This window comes from Arvicola amphibius, chromosome 5 (genome assembly GCF_903992535.2).
Source record: "Arvicola amphibius chromosome 5, mArvAmp1.2, whole genome shotgun sequence".
NCBI classification, from domain to species: Eukaryota; Metazoa; Chordata; class Mammalia; order Rodentia; family Cricetidae; genus Arvicola; species Arvicola amphibius.
The window spans coordinates 131,461,863-131,484,392 of NC_052051.1; the positions used below are offsets into that span (position 1 = coordinate 131,461,863).

The 22,530-nt window shown below is 42.1% G+C and overlaps 1 protein-coding gene across 1 annotated transcript in view; it reads left to right on the plus strand.

Annotated features, from left to right (window-relative positions):
* The first annotated feature begins 280 nt into the window (after positions 1-280).
* Gramd2b (GRAM domain containing 2B) overlaps positions 281-22,530 on the plus strand; it is an 89,926-nt gene continuing 67,676 nt past the window's right edge. Inside the window, exon 1 of the mRNA XM_038329755.2 lies at positions 281-517. Coding sequence (XP_038185683.1) covers positions 396-517 — 122 coding nt within the window. The 5' untranslated portion in view covers positions 281-395. The remainder of the gene's footprint in view (positions 518-22,530) is intronic.

Below are 22,530 nucleotides of genomic sequence, written 5' to 3' on the forward strand. Positions count from 1 at the left end.
GCAAGGGTATCCTGTTTTTAATGTCTACCTGCAACCCGCGCCGCTCCTCCCTGTTTGGATTGAGTCGTTTATTTTTCCATAGGTTTTTCTGCCTGAGTCCACAGATTCAGCAATGTTCATATTCATAAAGCGAGAGCTGATTTGCCCAAATCCGTTTGTTTCTCTTTCAGAGCAAATGTCAGTAAGAGAGAACCGGGCTGTGTCATACTGATCCGTTACTCATTAACTAACTTAAAAAAAAAAAAATTTGCCTGGGCTAGATCAGAGTCGGGTAGGAGCTTTCTGCCAGGCAGGAGCTGTGGCTGCCTGCTGGAGACAACGATTTTCACTTCGTTTGAGAGCTCTGACGATGAGCCTCTGAGCTGACTTCCTGAAGGGCTGGTGACAAGATTGCAATGGGGAAGAAGAGGCCGCCCTCCAGTGACAGTGTGTTCAAGTTTGAGATTCCCAGCAGCCCGAAGACCAGCGCCCAGGCCCGGCAAAGCTCCACAGACAGCCCCAGCCCTGTGTTTCTCAAGTAAGTACAACCGTGCCCTGGCCATCCAGCAGGCTACCCAGGCCACCCCAGGCCACCGGCAGGTGGCCCTTGAAGAGCTCCTATGGCATTCCCTGGAGGAACGCTGAGCCAGGGGAAAGGGACTTCTTAGGCCAGGCGTCCTGTGGGATGGAACTGGGAGGCTGTGGAGAGAAGGGATGGGAGCAGAGAGAGAAAACAAACAAACAAATAAAACCCGAAGAAACACAACAGCAACAACTATGGCCACCACTAAGCCTGATCTTTCACCTCCTCTTTCATATTCACATCAGATAATCGGGCCCTGGGAATTTCCTCCATTCTTGTCTTGCTGTAAGCTTTTCAGGAAGTGGGGTTGGACAATTGAACCAGAAATCTGGCTTATTATTAAAATGTGATTAAGTAGTTATTCTTAAAACATTCAGACAATCGTCCTCTTTTTGTCTCTCTAATTAAGAACTAAATATGACTAGGTGCTCTGGTTCAGTTCTCTATGGTACGATGACTTACAGAACCTTTGACCACAGTCAGGACACGTCTCCCTTCAGCTGTGTTAATACCAACACACTGCTCTGATACGGTGTAATTACGTATTACTAATGGAAACTCAACTCCATATTAATTTAGTCTCAATAATTCTGTATGTTTCGATGTTAGTTTAATTTTTCCATTCATTATTAGTGGCTAGACAGGTGGCTAAAAATGTAAAACTCTAGGCTGGAGGGCTCAGCAGTTGAGAGCCCTGGCTGCTCTTGCAGAGGACCTGGCTTCAGATCCCAGAACCCACAAGGCATCTGTTACTCCAGTGTGAGGGGCTCTGACATCCTCTTCTGTCCTTCTTGGGCACTACACACATGTGGTCCAAAGATATCCCTGCAGGCAAAACACCCATACACAGAAAGACGTCTTTAAAGATAAATGCAAAATCCCTGCAGCATAAGTTCATGTTTTGCCAAGTTCCAATAGTCTCTGAAATGCGTTTTCTGTTTGGTCTGCCTGTTCGACAGCCGTGCAAGCTCTTCTCTGGCTTGCAAAAATAATGAGGAAAATTACGGTGCACTAGCAAACAAAAATACATTGCTAGGTGTGATTTAAGTGAAATCAATAAACACAATTTTCAATAAGTAAATGGAACAAAAGGAAAAGGGGAGATGGTTGGGCAGTTAAGAGCACTTGCTGCTCTTGCAGGAGACTAGTGGGCTGTGCCCAGTACCCGTAGCTATTGGTTCACAACCACAGGTAATTCCAGCCCCAGGGACTCCGATGCCCTCTTCTGTTGTCCATGAGTACTGAAGTCACATGTGCGACCCCCCCACACACACACATACATGTAATTTAAAAATAAAAATAAAACCCTTATCAAAAGAAAAGGCTCCCGAAATCTAAATGTTCCCATCCGTTTGAAAGGATACAGATCTACGTTGCCTACACAATATTTACCACCAGCTCTCCATCTCAGCATTTATGAACGTGCTACTTTTAAATGTATATTGGAAACAACCTAAAAACACATTAGCATACCTCCAAATAGTGTTCGCATGGAAGAACCTTTAATCTAGTTGAAAGATTCTGGTGTTTCGTATATAAAATTACTGAAAATACTTGAACGCAGGCACGCATTGGTTAGATATTTTCAGATACAAAATAAGAATAAGAAAACATGTCTCCTGTAGTCTAAATATATACTGGGAATTTCTGTAGCGTCTATATCATAAATATATACTAGGAATTTCTGTAGCTGTGACTATTTGGTTTCCTATTTTCTTTCCCACGAACTGGAGCCGATAAAGTTTATTCTCAGACCAACAAGCTACCTTAAATAGAAACAGATAGAATTCATGTACTATTTTTATTCAAAGCACTCAATTCAGGCAAAGTTTATGGAGTAACTATTGTATGCCAGGCTGTGTGGAGGGGACACAATCATTAGGAAGAGAAGAGTAGTCCCTGGCTTCTTAGGGATGATGTTTAATGTTGGAGGCCTGGAAAAAACCCACACAGATACATGTATGTAAACATACATAAATACATAATTTAAAATCAGTATTTTTAATAGGAAACAAGCCAAAGCCAAGAGGAAGAATAAAGTAGGAAAACTAATTTTTTTATATTTTTTATTTTTTTTGGTTTTTTGAGACAGGGTTTCTCTTCAGCTTTAGAGCCTGTCCTGGAGCTAGCTCTTGTAGACCAGGCTGGTCTCGAACTCACAGAGATCCGCCTGCCTCTGCCTCCCGAGTGCTAGGATTAAAGGTGTGCACCACCACTGCCCGGCTAAGTAGGAAAAACTAATTTAATTTAAGTAAAATGGCAAAGGGCTCCCCGAGGAAGTGATGCTGAGCCCAGTGGAAAGAACCAGCCATGAATAGTGTGGAAAGAAGCATGTACCAGGGATAAGGAAAGTTGTGTTGGCTAGTTTATGTTAGCTTGACACAGGCTAGAGTCATCTGGGATGAGGGAGACTCAATTAAGAAAATGCCTCCATACATTTTTTAAATTTATTTTTATTTCAATTAAGAAAATTGGCCTATAGGCAATCCTGTAGCACATTTTCTTAATTAGTGATTGATGTGGGAAGGTCTAGCCCATGTGGATAGCACAATCCCTGGGCTGGTGGTCCTGGGTTCTACAAGAAAGCAGGCTGAGCAAGCCATGTTGAGCAAGCCAGTAAGAAGCCCTCCTCCATGGCCTCTGCATCAGTTCCTGCCTCCAGGTGCCTGCCCTGTTCGAGTTCCTGCCCTTACTGCTTTTGATGGTGAACTGTTACATGGAAGTGCCAATGAAATAAACCCTTTTCTCCCCAGATAGCTTTGCCATAGTGCTTCATCAAAGCAATAGTAGCCCAAACTAAAACAGACATCTTGAGTAACCTGGAGAGAGAGGTACAGGACAGAATCAGAAAGGGGAGGATGAAGGTTGGCGTCCTAATCCAAGTAAGACAAGACATTCTGAGGGTCAGGGGAGGAGAGTATGATGTGATGTCACTTTAGATGAGCACTCCGCATCCCAGCGTGTTACTTCCAGTGTCACTGATCATACAAGGAAAGTGTCGCTAGGCTCATGTCTCCTGGTGTGCTGTGCTTGGCACCACAAGGGTACAGACCTAGAAGAGGCATTTGCGCATCATAGATCATGGGACTATTAACCTCATCCATCCGTGTCTGACTTACTGTGTTGGTTACATTACCACCAGCATAGTGCTCAGTGGCATAGTGCTCAGTGGCATAGTGCTCAGTGGCATAGTGCTCAGTGCCATAGTGCTCAGTGGCATAGTGCTCAGTGGCATAGTGCTCAGTGGCATAGTGCTCAGTGGCATTTGAGTTGTCTTCGTTTTACATTTTCCCCAATTGGGAAGGTAGGAACTGGAATCCTGGTGCAGCTTTCCTCATTAATAACAAAAGGATCATCATTTTGGCATGGCTGTCAATCATGCTTAACCTCCACTTCTTTGATGGCATCACTATCTTTTCCTTCTTGTTGACAGCTCATAAATACTCTGAAGAGTAATTTTCTGTCAGTTGCAGGTGTTGTAACAGTTTTGTTCTATTCAGTTTTGTCTTCTCACATTATGTCCAAGACTTTATTTTTCTATTTTTTTATTTTTTGAAATTATATTATTTCTCTCTTCCCTTTCCCCCACCCATACCCTCCCATATGCTCCTCCTTGCTCTCTCAAATTCATGGCCTCTTCTCATTGTTATCACATGCATATGTGTATATGCACATACCTATATATTGTTTAAAAATAACCTCAGTTTGTATACTATTTCTTGTATGTATGTTTTCAGGATTGACCATTTGGTATTGTGTAACTCATTGGGAACTCTTCACTAGGGAAAATATTTCTCCCACTCTCAGTGTTCCTTAGTTGTCTGAAGTTCTTTGTATAGGGTCGAGGCCCCATGGGCTCTCTCCCCCATCCATCTTAGCATGTCTGTTGGTATCGTTCTTATTCGGCTCATGTTTAGGCAGTCTTGCTGATGACACTTTACAGTGTAGCTTCTGACCTTCCTAGGAGACACAGTCTCACAGCAAACTCCCTGGTTCTCTGGCTCTTAGGGTCTTCAGTCCCTTTGCCAGAACACTGCCTGAGCCGTAGATGACAGGGTGTGTTTTGTAGATGTATTTACTAGAACTGAACTCCACAATTCTGCATTGTGGTGGTTGTAGCTTTCTATAGTGAAGACCTTACAAGAATTTGTTTGTTTAACATTTCCTTTTAAGTTAGGGTCCTTGTTAAAGCTGCAGTTTGTCTTTGTTTCTTGATTTAATCAATAGTATTTTTGATTTAGATAATGAATTGTTCTATATTATTTATTGATTAACCTTTCCTCCTCTACTTACTATGAACAACCTGTCATATATCATGCTACTAATTTTTATCACATTATAGTAAAAGAAAATCTCTTAAAGCAGGACTACTTACCTACTTGAAGAGCATAGTTAGTTTTATGATTCTTAGGATTGACTTTTATATTTAGTTGAAATGACATTGTTCATTTTAAGGAAATTTGACATCTTTACAGCATAAATAGTCATTTTTAGAGGCATCATGTATCTCTCCATTTGCTTAGATCATTTGTAAAAATGCTCAACAAAATTTTAGATCATTCTACACAAAGATCTCATAGATCATTTTATTATACTTATTTCTAGGTACTTGGTTCCTGTGTTGCTGTTGTAAAGATATTAATTGCAACTGCTTTGTTAATATACAGAAATGTTCTTAGGTTTCTAAATCGACTGAGGGGTTTTTGCACGTATATGTGTGCATGAGTGTATTGTGTTCACATGTATTTGAGCACGTCTCTAAATTGATCTTTTATTCAACATCCTTTAATTAGTTTTGACAATTTGTAGACTTTAAAATATTTTTCTGCAGAAGATAAAACCATTAGAAATATTAATATATTTGTTTTTGCCATGTGTGTGAGTGTGTGTGTATGGTCTGGTGTATGATGCATGTGTGTGCAGGTGTGCATTTGTGCAGTGGCCTAAGGTGGACATTAAATGCTTTACTCCATCCTTATCCACTTATGCCCTTGAGGCAGGGTCTCTCACTCAACCTGGAATGAGGCTGACACCTAGCAAGCCCCAGCAATCCTCCTGTCTCTACCCCACACAGTACTAAACTTTCTATATGAGTGCCAGGATTTAAACTCAGCTCTTCAAATGTTTTACATGCTGAGCTATCTCCCCACCTGTTTTTACCCTTCCAATCTTTATGGTTTTTAATAGTTACACAAGTAAGAAAGTATTAGAATGTTGCATATAGGTAGTGATTCCAGATATTCTTGTTTCCGTTTTTTTAAGATTTACTTATTTATTTTATGTGTATGAGTGATCTATCTGCATATATGCCTTTATGCCAAAAGAGGGCATCAGATCCCACTATAGATGGCTGTGAGCCACCATGTGGTTGCTGGGAATTGAACTCAGGACCTCTGGAAGAGCAATCAGTGCCCTTAACCACTGAGCCATCTCTCTAGCTCTTGTTTCCAATTTTTAAAGGAATCCTTTAATATTTCAGTATTTATCAATCTTAAGGCTAAAAAACTCCCCTTCTAATTCAGGTTTTCTAAGGAACTATAATATCTACCAAGCACTTCCGTAGCTCCATCAAGATGGCCCTTATTTCTCAGGTGGTAGTGGTGCACACCTTTAATCCCAGCACTCAGGACACAGAGGCAGGCAGATCTCTGTAAGTTCAAGGCCAGCCTGGTTTACAGAGTGAGTTCCAAGACAGGCCCCAAAGCTACAGAGGAACCCTGTCTCGAAAAACAAAAAAAAACAAAAACAAACAAACAAACAAGATGATCTTTATTTGAAAATGCATAATATGTACAGTATCACTATATTCAAAGTCATAAAAACCATCATTTGCTAAAATACACAAGACACTGGCCAAGCTTTAAGAAATACAAATTGGGGGCTGGAGAGATGGCTCAGGGGTTAAGAGCATTGCCTGCTCTTCCAAAGGTCCTGAGTTCAATTCCCAGCAACCACATGGTGGCTCACAACCATCTGTAATGGGGTCTGGTGCCCTCTTCTGGCCTGCAGGCATATATACAGACAGAATATTGTATACATAATAAATAATAAACAATTAAAAGAAAAGAAATACAAATTGCTGTAATCTTATGTACATTTGATTGGAGGAAGCTTTGGCAAATTAATAGTTAAGTTGATTCAACTTAATAATCAAATTGTTATAGTATTATTACAATTATTATTATAGTAGTATAATTTGACTTAATTCAAAGTTAAATGTTGGTTGGTTAATTAAACTAGTCATTCAACAAATAGGAAAATCAAAAATTATTGGGCCAAGTAGCTTTGGGAGATCCATTGTGCCAACTGGCTCTCAGACCAAGGGAAAGTTGCTCATTGGCACTAAAATGGAAGGTCTACTGTGGGCTTTAGGGGCACACACCAGGCTCGGGATGGTAACCAAGCAGGTCAAGAATGAGGCAGAGCTGTGCTGGAATGCAGGAGAGAGGACCAGCCATGCCCGACAACTGTCCCTGAGCTTTGGGGACTATTCCACATAACCCACAATGACTTCGAAGTGCAGGGCCACCCTGCAGTCACACTCGGTGACCTACATGAGCTCCTTCTACCCCTTCACTTAGCAGCTGCCACCGAAGAGTGGAAGAGGGTTGCTTGCCTCTCTCCCTCTAGCTCCTCGCTCTCCCAGAGCTTCACTCTCGCTCAGCCAAACACTAAGGAAAAGAACTTAGTAGACCGAGTTTCACTCCTCTCCACGGGGGTCACTGAGGCAAGAGGAAAATTTAGTCTCTTCAGGGGAGCTGAGTTTTGAAAATACATACACCGCTGCTCCCTCCTCCAGAAGCAAGGAGGACTTAGGAGCAGTCAAAGAAAGCCATGTTAGGGAGCTCATTTGCTTCCTGAGTGTGGGGGAGCGGTCCTGTGAAGACCGCCAGAGTGGCAGGACTGCTGGAGAACCTCAGGAAGGAGGGCGAAGGGCAAGCGAATTCATAAGGCAGCGAGAATAAGAGCACCAGGATGTAGGGAATGCGGCTGTGGAGGTCAGAATGAGGTTAAACGCGATGGCTAGGCCTCTTCCTTTGGAGAGTCAGGATTCTCGAGCGGGAAAGGATAGACATGTTCAGCAGCCACCGTTACAGGGAGAGAGTCTGTCCCCGCGACATCTCCACACAGCCTCTACTCAAAGCCCAGAACAAGTTCTCAGTGATGGCGCTCCGTACTATTAACCAGATTTTCAAACTTACAGCATGCCCCTCTTTCCCTTGACTGCCTCATTGACGACACCTACTCCTCGCAAGACGTACCTTCTTTTTTTTTTTTTTTTTTTTTTTGGTTTTTCGAGACAGGGTTTCTCTGTGGCTTTGGAGCCTGTCCTGGAACTAGCTCTTGTAGACCAGGCTGGTCTCGAACTCACAGAGATCCGCCTGCCTCCTTAAAGGCTTTTACAACCTCCGGGGGACTTTCCTGTGTCCCCAATTCCAGCGCCTCCACCACAGCAGTCATTACATTTGTTGGCACACGTCCTGTATCAGCCAGTTTTCAGAGTGTATCACACCGGGGTGTGGTTGTTCGTTTGTTTGTTTTTCACCAAGCCAACGCAGCTTGACCATGCCCCCAGCTACCTTCCACCACCTCTGGAACGTCTCTACTGAGGTGCTCACACACCCCTACATTTTTCACCTCTGTTCTGATCGCTGTATTTCTCCACTGATTCTCCCTCTGCCACACTTCACCTCTGGTCAAATAGCCAAGGGCATCTTTGACATTCGGGTCTAGGGAATGCTGTTTGGAGATTCATTTAGCCGGAGTTAGAAGGCCTTTCAGAAATATCTTCACCACTTACTAAGGCCATTCACTCTGCTTGCTGGCATAGGGAACCAGGACCTATGATAACATTATAATATGAGCATCCCCTACAGGTGCCACAAATCAGAGGCCTGTGGGTAGTGGAAGGGAAACAAGGGTTTGAAATGCGTGGAGCCAGAAGTTGGGCCTTGGAAAAGTCCTTCCCATCATTAATTGTGTAAATTCCAAGTCATAGGCCCATTCTCATTATCGCTCAGTCGTCTCTGGGTGACTAACTAACCAGTCTTAGACTTGTTTTCATTTTCCTAGGGTAATTGTACATATTAGTTTGTCAGAATTCCTACTGGAAGGGAACAAACCTCAAAGTAATACAAAGTAATACATGACATCTGTGTGTTACATAAATTAACATTTACAAGAATGAATTTGGATTCAAACAAATTACTTTTGGCAAAACTTATAAAATATAAAAAGTATATATATTTATAATATATATATTAGACTCTGATGATTAATCAATCCTTGTGCTTCAATGAGGATTACTTTTCTAGATTTGAAGATGTTACAGAATGCGTTGTCATTTTCAAAGTATAATTTGATTTCCTTCCTCATTCTAATAATATATGAATAAATAATATACTCACCTTTGTACCTGACTTTTAGTCATGATGTTTCTTACAGAAAAACTTAAGATTGCATAACCCCAGACCCTCGACAGCTGTGTCCACTGCTGATTACAACTGAATTCATCACCAGGCTGGTCTGAGCTTTTGGTATGGATAGACCCTGACCCTGGCCACATACTGTCAAGTGCTGGTTAAGGAACAAATGTGGTTTGGCTAGCTGGGGGGAAATTAATATCCATTAGGAATTCATGCTGGATTGGAAGTGACTCCTGTTACTAGTATTTCAGTTTTTTGGCAACAACAACAAAAAAAAAGTATAAGAAAGTCAGCTTTGTCAGGTGGTGGTGCCCGCCTTTTAATCCCAGCCCTTGGGAGGTAGAGGCAGGTGGATCTCTGAGTTCAAGGCCAGCCTGGTCTACAAAGAGAGTTCCAGGACAATTAGGGCTACTCAGAGAACTCCTGTCTCAGAGAGAGAGAGAGAGAGAGAGAGAGAGAATTTTATAAAAGGTTTTGAGAAAGGTTTTATTTTAATTCTATTAAAATTTGCAGATAATTCAAAAATGTTTTTTAAAGAAAAGCATAATCTATCTAATCATCTACGCTCTACTTTTTAACCCATCTTTAAAGTTTCAACTAACACAGATTAATTCAACCTAATTGCCTTTATTTTCATTAAGAGCTTGCCAACAGACTTTAAAAAAAAAAGAAACAATCAGATGGGTTTATATGATTTTATCTTTGTTTATTTGAGATTTGCTTAACAAGATCAAAAGCAGGCAAGGAGAACTGAATTGAAAGTCCTAGGAATGGCTTCCTCTGCAACTCAGTGAAAGACAAAGCATGGAGCAGCCAGAGAGCAAAGCGGATCCTTGAGAGGAAGCACGTCTGGGGTGAATGCGGGCTTACAGAGAGCCCCGTACAAGCGACTGTCTTTCGTGTTTGCATAGCGGCTTGTGCGTGGGAATACTTCCATAAACCTGAGCGCTTTTCACTACACTACTAGATGGATTACAGTCACTCGCTACATTGCTTAGATGAGGAAGGCAAGTGACAGAACAAAGGAGGAAGTTTTCTGTGTTGCTATGCGATGAAGTAAAACTAATAAAAATGAAATGAGCTATGGGAGCGAATGCACCGATGGGCCCGCCCCATCCAGCATAGAGCTCTGCCTTTCACCTGGCTTGGATTCAGCCTATTCCTACTGTTTTCAGAATTCAATGGTAATTGAATCCAGTTTATTTATGCCCCCTAGGATAGTTTTTAGCGCTCAGGAGGGAAATGCAGGAATAGAAATAAAGAGAAGTATGGGATTGCTGGCCCTACACTGATTACACAGCTCTCTGAGTTTCTGGTAAAGTGAACAGATCCTCGTCCACTCCTGATGAGGCTACTTCCCTGAACCCCAGTGTGAGTTAGACGGGAAAACAACACCAAAAATAAAACAAAAACCCACAGCAGTTACCTTAAAGCAGAGGTTCTCAGCCTGTGGGTCAGGACCCCTCTAGGTGTCAAATGACTATTTCACAGGGTTGCCTATCAGATGTACTACATATCAGATATTTACATTATGGTTCATAACAGTAGCAGAATTACAGTTATGAAGTAGCAACAAAAACAATTTTATGGTTGGGGTCACCACAGCATGAGGGACTGTATTAAAGGGTCACAGCGATAGGAAGATTGAGAACCACTGCCTTAAAGGGAATGAGAGTTTATTCTGGAGCCTTTTTGAGTGATCTTAGCCCAGGAACACAGATTTAGGTTAAACTAAATTCCATGTTCCAATGCGGAGGCAGTTTCAAGAAGTCTTATAGTCTTATGGAACAAATTCCTAAATCAAGGCAAGTTTAAAATACATGGATGGGCACTCAGAGAGGCAGTTACAGCAAGATGAGGGAGCTTTTCTATAGGCCCAAGATGCCATCTGATGACATTCTTAGCTCTTGGGTTGGTGGAAGCTCACTGTCGGCTAAGTTAATAGATTCCAAAAGGTTTTTAATCTATTAGTCACAGGATGCTAGTTCCAACACAGAGGTGGACAAGGAATGACTTATTCAGGGTGCTAAAGCTGGTCAAGATAAGATAATTAGCCCCGGACCCGTAACATTCCAACTGGCCCACATCATTGCTGTTCTTGTTAGTCTCTGCAGACACAGCTTGCTTCTCGGGATTCCCAGTGACAACAGCATAAACACACCTCGGGAAAACAGTCAACATTTCAAAAAGCTCCGGCCACTCAAACACAAGAAGCTGAGTTTGACTCCCAGCACTCAAATAGTAGCAGTAATAATAGCAATAGTGATGATAACAGCATGAGCCGTAGTCTCCCTGTGCTGGGGAGACAAAAGCAAAAGGATCCATGAAGTTAATGAACAAGCCAGCGTCTCTAAATTGGTTAGCCCCAGGTCCCAGTGAGAGACCCTGTCTCAAGAACCAAGTGGACATCTTCTGAAGAATGACATTGGAGATTGCCCTCTGGCCCCCATGTGTACAGACCCACAATGCACACACATGAATATGGGCACAAATCCACAGCGTGTGTGCATGTGCACACAGACTATGAAAGTATGGCTTCTGTTGAAGACATTTCTCTTTAATGCCATCATAAAGTGGAAGAAACACAAACCTGAACCATTGTATGTCAGGAACCATCTACATATAAAAGACAGTGGCATGTGTTCTGAGTGCCTCTGGGAACTGGTGAGGTTAGGAAGCATGATGGGTGATGTTTTTAAACAGTCACAGAAAGCTCCCTAGCATCTTTTGCGGGGGGGCATCTGTGTGAGGAGCCCTGCTTGGTGTGCAACTGGTTCCCTAATTTGTAAACTGTCCATTTGTGGGTGAGTCTCACTTTCTAAAACAGTAAAGTGAGGATAATGAAGAGTGCAGAGAATTTGGCTTTGCTGTTGCTGTGTGGTTTTCATTGCTGTTATTTTGAGACAAGGTCACACTATGTAGCTCTGGATAGAACTCACAATGCAGACCAAGCTGTCTTTGAATTCCCTGTCTCAAGAGAGCTAGGATTAAAAACATGGGCCACTACACTTGTCCTTTGTCTGCAGAGAGTCCCGGGGGCGGGGGCATTTAGAAATAGGTACAGTAGTAAACATGAAATATAGTGTGTGGCCGGGCAATGGTAGCGCACACCTTTAATCCCAGCACTCGGGAGGCAGAGGCAGGCGGATCTCTGTGAGTTTGAGGCCAGCCTGGTCTACAAAGTGAGTTCCAGGACAGCCAGGGAGGGATGTTACACAGAGAAAACTTGTCTGAAAAAAAAAATAAGGAAGAAAGAAAGAAAAAGAAAAAAGAATTAGCATGTTTGTGTGTATGTGTGCATGTGGATACGTGTGTGTGTGTGTGTGTGTGGTGTATTTGTTTCTATAACAAATCTTGACTCTCACAGACATTCTATGTTGTGATTATAAGGTAGTGAAGAATTGGGAATTCACACCAAAACTAAGGAATATTTTCCTCCCTAGAGTTCCTAGGGTGGTTAAGAATACTCCCTTTCCTCTCTAGCCTACACCTACACCTAAAAGGCAGTCTGTTAAAAGCAGAGCTTCCTTGAGTAACTAGATGGCTAAAGACGCAGGTCCTGCTTCCAGGACCTCCAGTCTCTGTGGCCAACACAAACACCAACCAGAAGTCCTATGTGCTCACTTTGAATATCACACTATTAGCAGAAATCTCCAAATTCATCCCACGGCATGTCTTCTGTCCCCCAAGTCTCCTGGAACTGGGGATTGGAAGTTGATAAGAAACTGAAAAGGAAACTTTGGCTTCACTCAGTGAACGTCTCACAGCAGAGCGTAATGGTGATTTTCTTCCCCCAAAAGATACTTAAATATCTTCAACACAGAGAAATACAATTTTACTATATTTCCCATCTTTAATGGATAACTCTTCAGCACTGAGAAGTATAATTGCATGTTAATTGTCGATTAAGAGTTTTACTGTTTTTGCCAGGTGGTGGTGGTGGTGCACGCCTTTAATCTCAGCACTCAGGAGGCAGAGGCAAGTGGATCTCTGTGAGTCTGAGGAACAGCTTGGTCTACAGAGTGAGTTCCAGGACAGTCAAAGCTACACAGAGAAATCCTGACTCAACAAAAAAAAAAAAAAAGAAAGAAAGAAAGAAAGGAAGGAAGGAAGGAAGGAAGGAAGGAAGGAAGGGAGGGAAGAAGGAAGGGAGGAAGGAAAAAGAAAAAAAGAAAGAAAGAGAGAGAGAGAAAGAAAGAAAGAAAGAAAGAAAGAAAGAAAGAAAGAAAAGAAAGAAAGAAAGAAGAAAAAGGAGTTTTACTGTTTGTCTTCAGGGTTGTGAACCTAGATTCCAGTGGCTGAACCATATGTCCAGGCCAAGAGTTACGCTTTTTAATGAGTGGTCTTATCCAAAAGGCCAAGAAGTGATAGAATTTTTTTCTTTTCTTTTTTTCTCTTTTTATTTGGCAGGGAAAGGGAATGCACACTGTATGGCATGCATGTGGAAGTCAGAGGACAACTTGTAGGAACCCATTCTCTCCTTCTACCATGTGGGACTAGAGAGGGTGCAAGACTGAGTTGTTTAAATAAAAATTTCATAAAATTCCATTATGCATTTTATATAGCTATAGATATACACTGATAAGTGCATCTCTAGTGAATGGTGCCTGCTCATTTACTAGAGCGCTTGCCTCTAAGAGCGGGCTGAACTAAGATCATCTGACTTTGAACTTTCATCATGTCCGGTTTATTTTTTATTTATTTATTTATTTATTACGTATACAATATTCTGTCTGCGTGTACGCCTGCTGGCCAGAAGAGGATACCAGACCTCATTACAGATGGTTGCGAGCCATCATGTGGTTGCTGGGAATTGAACTCAGGACCTTTGGAAGAGCAGGCAGTGCTCTTAACCTCTGAGCCATCTCTCCAGCCCCTCATGTCCGGTTTATAATAATAAAACAGAGCTAGAGTGATGGCTCAGCAGTTCAGAGCACTGGCTAATCTTCCAGAGGTCTCAGATTCAATTCAAACACTCCACAGGGTGACTAACAATCATCTATAACTCCAGTCCCAGGGGACCCTTCTGGCCTCGATTGGTATTGCATGGAAATGGTGCACAGACATGCATGCAATGAAAACACCATGCACATAAAATAAAATAACAATAAAAATTTAAATATATTTTATATATTTATATAGATATATTTAAGTAAATTTACATATTTATGTATATATAAATTTAAATACTTTTTATAATAACAACAACAATAACAGACTGGCCCTCACATGTTTCTTCACCCAAATGAAAGTTCTGAAATAATACTGCACAGTATGGTAAATATTTAACTGTACATCAAGTGACCTTTCTTACAGTCCCGTATCTAACTGATAAAGAGGGAGTTTTTCTGCTATTCTCTAGCAATGACATAAACAGCCACTGCTTAGTGACAGCAAGAACACAACATGATAAAATATTCATTAGGCCAACATGACAGCTTATTTTTAATCTATGACTCCTGAGACCCCAAAGAGTTGTTTATCACTGAGATCAAAGGAGATAAATCATAACTGCTATGCGCCTATCAAGTTTGCTGGTAGGTAACCATGGAGTTTTAGTACCCAGTCAGAACGCACTGAGACTGGGTGACAATTTACCAGCCAGGTGGCTCTTCCTTAGATCCAGCTCCGCTGTCTCTTACTAAAAATGACAGCAGCTTAACATTTCTGAGCAGTCTCCTGTGTGCCGACGTCTTCCCCTCCCGAGAGCTAATCCAAACATCACAATAGCTTCAATGAAATAGAAACTGCTGTCACTGCAGATAGGAAGCTGGGGAGGAGGCGTGGAAAGGCTAAGAGAAGAGCCTGGCGCTGGATGAAGGCTCTAAACCCGCGCTCTTTCAGCTTCCCTGGATCCCAGCTCCTCCTATCTTTAATTCCCTCTTTCATGAAGTATCAGAACTGGGCTAAAATATGTAGCCCTCCTAAAGTAAGGAGGTAATTAAAATCTAGTATATGGAATTAAAAGTATTAATGGAGTAATAATAAATTAAGAGCAATATATTAGCATAAAAGTGAGAGAAAATGCATAGAATAGAAGAAAATATTTACAAAGCATGTATCTGATACTGGTCTAGTATTAAGAATTGTTACTACTCAAAAGTAAAGGTAGCACACTTAAAAATGAGCAAAATGAATTGGGCATGGTGGTATATACCTTTGATCCCAGCACTTGGGAGGCAGAAGCAGGCAGATCTCTGAGTTCAAGGCCAGCCTGGTCTACAGAGCAAGTTCCAGGATACCCAGCGCTACACAGAGAAACCCTGACTCAAAGAAAAAAAAAAGAAAGAACAAAGTGAAGAGCCAGAGAGATGGCTCAGCAGCTAAGAAAGGAATGCTGTTTTTCCAGAAGACTTGAGTTCTATTCCCAGCACCCAAGTTGGGTGACTGAGAACTGCACACACACACACACACACACACACACACAATAATAAAAATAAGTCTTTTTAGAATGGATTTGAACAGCTTTTTCACCAGATAAGACATTCAAATACAGTAGAATATTGTCCTAAAAATCACTTGTCATTAAGAAATAAAAATTTAAACCACAATGGTTTCATGGCTACAAATAAAGACAGTCACTAACAATTATGTAGAGAAATTGGGTCCTCCACATTGTTGTTGAGAATGTAAAATCATACAGCCTCTTTGAAAGAAACAGCTTGGCAAGTTCTTCAAAAAGTAGAACATAGACAGCCAGGTGGTGGTAGCGCATTCCTTTAATCCCAGCACTAGAGAGGCAGAGGCAGGCAGATCTCTGTGAGTTCAAGGTCAGCCTGGTCTACAAGAGCTAGTTCCAGGACAGGCTCCAAAGCTACAGAGAAACCCTATCTCAAAAAAAAAAAAAAAAAAAAAGAAAGAAAGAAAAAAGAAGGAAAGAAAAGAAAAGAAAGAAAAGAAGCAGAACATAGAATTATGATATGACCCAGCCAATTTGCACTTGTCCACAGCACACCTGCTGATGGCTCTTTGTCATTTCTACCTCCTCAGCAAAGCTGGGAGGAAACTTGGGCTAGCGACAGAGCCACCACTGGTATATAAATATCCACCACAGTATTGTTTATAATACAATTGCATATAAATATATAATTCACAATGAACATATTCATAATGAGCAGCCACTATATAACAATCTGCTAAAGAATAGATATGGAAAATGTGGGACTAGTAAGGTTATTAGAATATTATTTGGTCACAATAAAGGACGAAATACTCCTGCATGCTATGACATAAATGAAAAAGACTGGCTCCAAAAGGCTGCATGGTTCCATTTAAATAAACTGTTCAAAGTAGGCGAATCTGTAAAGACTGCAGACAATAGTCCCAGGGAGTGGAGGAAGGGACATTGAGACTAGTTGATACAGAGTTCTGAAGAGTTTGCTCTTTGGTTTTTTCTATTTGCAGAGAGGGGATGATGACATGCTCTAGAGTTGAACAATGATGATGCTTGCTCAATTCTGTTTAGTGATTCAAAAACCAAAGAAATGTATGCTTTATTTTTTGTTTTGTTTCTTTGTTATTGAGACAGGGTCTGTCTACATAGGCCTGTCCTAGAGCTCACTAGCAGTCTGGCCTCACACTCACAGAGCCTGCCTCTCCCTCCCTCGTGCTGGGATTAAAGGTGTGTGCCTCCACGGCCGGAACTTTACATTTTAATATTTATTTTAATTTTTACTCATGTGTAGATCTCTGTACATGTGTGTGAATGTCTGGCATATGTGTACGGGCACCTGTGCAAGCCCAGAAGAGAGTGTTGAGTTTCCTGGAGCTAGAAATAGTTGTTAGCCACTTAGTATGGATGCTAAGAAATGAACTTGGGTCTTCTAAAAGAAAGGCGAGTGTTCTTAACCACTGAGCCATTTTTCATCCGCGAAGCACACACTTAAAAGAGTGAGCTTTCGTACGAATTGCATACCCATGAAGCCAGGAAAGCCTTAAAGGCATTCCTATTTTTGAAAGTACATTTGCCAGTAATACGAAATACATAAATAATATTTCCATGACTAATAAACTGACTCTCATTTTCAAAGTGATTGACACTTCTTCCCTTAAACTAGATCTTCTAATTAAAAAAAAAATTGACATTGGGGGCTGGAGAGATGGCTTAGCGGTGACTGCTCTTCCAGAGGTCCTGAGTTCAATTCCCAGCAACCACATGGTGGCTCAAAAACCACCTATAATGAGATCTGGTGCCCTCTTCTGGCCTACAGGCAGGATACTGTATAAACAAACAAACAAACAAACAAATAAATAAATCTTTAAAAAAATTGACATTGAACATTCCAAAACCATTTCCCATGCCAACAACTCAGGGAGAAGTAGCCCATCCCTGGCACTAGGACCAGTCTTCGCTTCTTATTGTCACTATGAGATGTCCCACATAGGGATGCCTAGCATATCAGAAGCACTCAGCTCATTTCACGTCCACTGCCTCATTTCCTTTTCCTTTAATTGCATAGAATCTCAGTCCCCAAACTACCTTCGTCTAGTAAGCCAGATCAAGGCTGGCTGCACATCACAAAAAGGCCACCTAGGGGTAGGAACAAAGCAAAATAAAGAATCTTTGATGCTTGTAGTTTCATTGCTAGAACTAAAGGATCTAATCTGCATACAGCATGTTGTGTGATAATACCCTACTTGTTCTCCTTGAGCCCTTTGACTCCCTCCCCCCACTCAACTACACCTGCACAACCAACTAGGAGTCAAGAAGTAAAGATTCACACTATAAAAAAAAAAAAAACTTAAGAGTTCTGGGACATTTTCAGCAGATATTCTCTAGGTTTCAGTGGCGAAGAGTCACACACTTTACCGTCTATGGAAAGAAGAATGGGAGAAGGAACAATGGAGAAGGTCCCAACCGAGAAGTCCTTTGTCATCCCTGAAGTTTAGTCATCCAATATTTAAAGCAGAGATAATGAGACACTTATCCGCAGAGCAGAGACAAAATGAGATTAAAGATTTGGTACGTGTTGTTTTAGTTTATCTGTTACTTTACTAACTGTACACACTTTTTTTTTTAATCAGCCTTCATAGAAGACAGTTGGAACATTTTTTAAAAAAAAAATGGTTAAAATTGAAACTTAACTCCTGTATATTGAAATGTTCAACGAATTTGTTCAATCTATACAAACAAGTAACTGACCACTAAGATCGATGTATCGAATATTTTCAGAACGCCTCTAGATAAAACCACACAGATGGAAAATGATAAAGACAGACAAAAGGATGTTGATGTCATTGTGATTCCTGGCATATGCTATGGTTTTCTCAGGGCAGAGCTTATCGCTTGGACATCAGTAGTCATCAGCTACCCGAGCCTCTAAGAAATACGTACCCTGAGTAGTTAACCTGAAAGCCAGAGCCTGGGACTTCAGAGAAGCAGCCTCCACATTCTTTCTCACTAAAGCAAAACAGTTCAGGAAAGCATCCCACGAAGGAGGTCAGGTCAATCACAGCCCCACATAGTGTATCTCAGTGAGTAACAAAACATACTCGCGCTGAGTTTCATAAAATCAAGATAAACAGTAAGACTGAATTAGTCAGATCCACACTTCTGATTGGATGGAGAGACACCGGCTCTGTGCTTAAGGAAGTACCCTGGCTTCCTCTCAGTGGACCGTGAGCCTGGGCTGTTGCCCAGCAATTGGGATAACTTTTTCACCTTGCTGGCAACTTTCAAGTCATTTACTAGAAATGTTGGAAACAGAGCGACTGACAGAGAGAAGCCCCTGGTCAGCAGAGCAGCCTGGCTCATTGGATGCCCGCTTGAAATATTCCGTGTGGTCAACACTGTAGGTTAAAGGTGGATGTGGTAATATACATCTGTAATCTGGGTACTCCGAAGGCTGAAGCAAAAAGTTCGTAGGTTTGAGGCCAGCCTGGACTCCATAGTAACTGTCTCATCACCCACTGCATTTTACAGAGTCATAGTTAGGGAATGAAATGGAGCTGTATTTTAAGTATGCCAGAGCGACAGGACTAAATCAGGATTGTCCCAAGCAGAGCGACCACAAATCTTTCAAAGAGTTAACGCTGATTAACTCCTAATTCAAATAACTCTTGTACTAATTAAGCTAAAGCTTTTGTGTTAAGAAGGATATTCTGCCAGAGTGGGGGAGGTGGAAGAAGAGGAGAGATTAGGGCTGAAATGGAACAAGTGAAATAACCTCTGCCTCTAACCTAAGGATATAGCCTTAACTTCTGACAAGAATAAATTAGCCTGAATGAGATTGAATACTGAGAGAATGACATAGGTCACATCTCATGGAGTATTAGTAACTTCCTCCAGCCTGACATCGATACTCTGTATACTGTGGGTTGACTTTAAATACTGAGGGCTGAGGAACTGGGGACAGCTACATCTCCAATTTGTTAAAAGCAATTCTTTAATGTAATGATGATAGTTAATAGTTCAGAGGATTAGATGCTTAACTTACTATGTGTCTGACATACGAGTCACAATACAGTGATCTTTTAAAATTCCTTAAGGGTTCTAGGAAGTAAATGCTTCCACTGTTCCCATCTCCCACCCCCAAAATGAGGAAAGTGAGGGTTTCGAGAGAGTGACCCATCCTCCCAAGGCAGTAGACGTCGTATGAAGAGTCTCAGAGCCACCTCAGTCTTCCCATCCTGCCATACTCTTGCTCTACCCCCCCCCCCCCGGATGGGGGGTCTGACTGCCAGGGCAAGCCTTACACACTCCTGCCAGTGGAATTCGAGCAAGGGAAATTTCTAGCTCCAACAGGAAGAGCTGCTTACTGAAAGGACACCACAAACAACCCCTTGAACACCCAAGGACAAAAAATAAACACTGGGCAACATCTGGTGGTTAGGCGAGAAGCCAAGACAATAGAGAAGCCAGGATGACATCCAGCAGCTCTCGCCAGGGGCTGCTTTGCACGGCCTACTACAGATCTTTTATATTTTATATTTATATTTTATATTTTCTAACACTGAGCACTCCAGCAACTGTCCTTGTGACACATGACTTGGTAGACCAATCAGTTGATGTGGAGCAAGATTTTTAGCCAATGTATTTGGTTACAATACAAATTAAATTTGAATTCTGGTTTTAATTAATCTATGACCTTAGCACACAGAGAAAGGTGCTGACTTCAGTTGGAATTTTTTTTCTAAGTAGAACCAATGCAAACCTCGCAGCTCTGTGGAAAGAAGACAAAAATCCCTGTCTTCTCAGATGAATAGACTGTAATAATTACTCTATCCTCAGGAAATTGTTCAATTGTTTTGCAATTGGTTCACACAAAACTTGTACATCACCTCCCCTCTCCCCACTACTTAGATTGTGTCAAAGCAGAAAGAAAGGCTATTGCTCTAGCCAGCCCTACCCTTAGGGCAGCTTGGGTACTTTCATTCTGTGCTCCATTAATAGAGTCACATTCCAACGCAAAACTAAGGGCTTGGACTGGAGCCCAGTTCTCCTGACTTCCAGGCTAGGGCCATTTCTAAAATGTTATGGAGATGTGGGGAGGGGTGGGGGGGGTGACTTTGCCAATATGGGGTAGGGGAGATGGCTTTGTCAGTGTGGGGGAGGGCAGCTGCTTCTGTGTGCCCTAGACAGGAGGACAGAATGGCCAGTCCCTTCTCTCTCCCACTGTTCGACACCTTGACAGCACTTAGTACCAAGTACCCAGTTATGAAACAAGCAGTCAGTATAGACACGCTTGGGAAATACCTGTGGGTCTGCTCTCCCACACGATTACAAAGTCACCTACAGCAAGCATGATGTTTGTTTGCTTCTATACCTCCATCACCCAGAATATGGCCTGGTTCATAAAATCACCCCCCACCCCCCCAAAAAATGTTGAAGGGGGCAAAATAAAGGGAAGAAACAGAGAGGGGAAGTGACGGATGGTTGGGCACCATTTGCCTCAAACAAATTAACTATTTGTAAGACTTGAGTCAAAATGCAAAGCAAATCTGTAGCTAACTGACAAAAGAGCGAATCTTTAATGTTTGCTCAACATTTCTGAAACCCTTCTTGCGTGTTTCTTCCGGGCTAAGTGTAAACAAAAGAATTGCAAGATGAGAAAACGCTAATTGAATTTGTCAAAAAGGAAGAGAAGGGTATAAAAAGGGAATGAATAAAGTCAGAAGAAGCAATAAAAAGCATGCAGTAGGAGTAATGAAGAATGTGATAGGCAGAAACGACTCTATCAGTTAAACATTAGCTGCTTCGGGACAACATGACAAGGGCAATGGTGGACCACACTGTCAAGTGCCTCGCGGGATAGAAAAGCAAGCTGCCAAAAGGGCGGGGGAGGGTGCGGGGGGACAGAAAGGCCAAGAATGGCACCATCCCCAAATGAGGCAAGTTTCTAGACTCTGCAACTCCATCTGTACCTGTACATTATATATAGTGGCTCATGGGCTAGACCATCTGGGAGTCTTGGACTAGGGACATCTGCGCTCAACTAGCAGAGAAGTAACACACAGCATGAGCCAATGGTTTTTTTTTTTTTTTTTATCGGTTGTGGGGAGAGATTTCCTATTATTTCTTTTTATTATTTTCTATTCTGTTTCTTGTTCATTCACTCCTCTCCTCCACTGTGAAGTGGGGGAAAATGCCAGTGTTATAATATCTTAGTCAGAAGTCTACAGGAGTGTGGTCTGGCATCAGTGGTGATGAACAGCTGTCCAGTGATTCATTCACTTGGCAGATTTTTACTGAGCATCTGTCTTAGGGTTTCTATTGCTGTGCAGAGACACCATGACCACAGCAACTCTTATAAAGGAAAGCATCTGATTATGTGGCTTACAGATGGGAGGTTCAGTCCATTATCATCAGGTGAAACGCGGCAGTGTGCAGGCAGACACGGTGCAGGAGAAGGAACTGAGAGTTTTACAGCTTGATAAGCAGGCAACAAGAAGAGAACTGAGACGGTGGGTGTGGCTTGGGCATGCATGAGGTATTAAAGCCCACCTCCACAGTGACGCACTTCTTCCCACAAAGTTACACCCACGCCAACAAAGCCACACTTCCTAATGGTGCCACTCCCTTTGGGAACTTCCATTTTCTTTCAAACCACCACAGCATCTAACATGAAGCAGAGCGTTTCGGATAGAGTAGTGAATACGGCAGACAGGGTGCTTGTTTTGGGAATCATTCCATTCTTGAGGGAGAGAACTGATTTAAAAAAAAAAAAAAGTAGACAGAAAACCCATTACCTGTGTGAGACATTGGCTGTCTCCCTCCCTACAGTAAACACAACTACAGAGTAGCAGCCTTTCTGTTGTTTCTAGAATATGCCAAGCTCTGCGACCAGTCTCAGGATCTGCCTGTCTCTTCCCTCCAGCGGGCTAGCTTTGTACCCAGATCTCTGGGCTTCCTCCTTCTTGTCCTTTAAAGCTCAGCTGAGCAGTCACCTCTCGATGGAGCATCCCCACCATCCTATGTAGAGCAAGTCTCCCTCCCCCCTTCTCCTCTTTTCTGTTTCATCGTCTTTGTATCCCTTACGCATTGAGAACCGGTGCCGCTCAGATACAGTGGTCCATCAGCATCCTCCGCGGACTGTTTCTAAG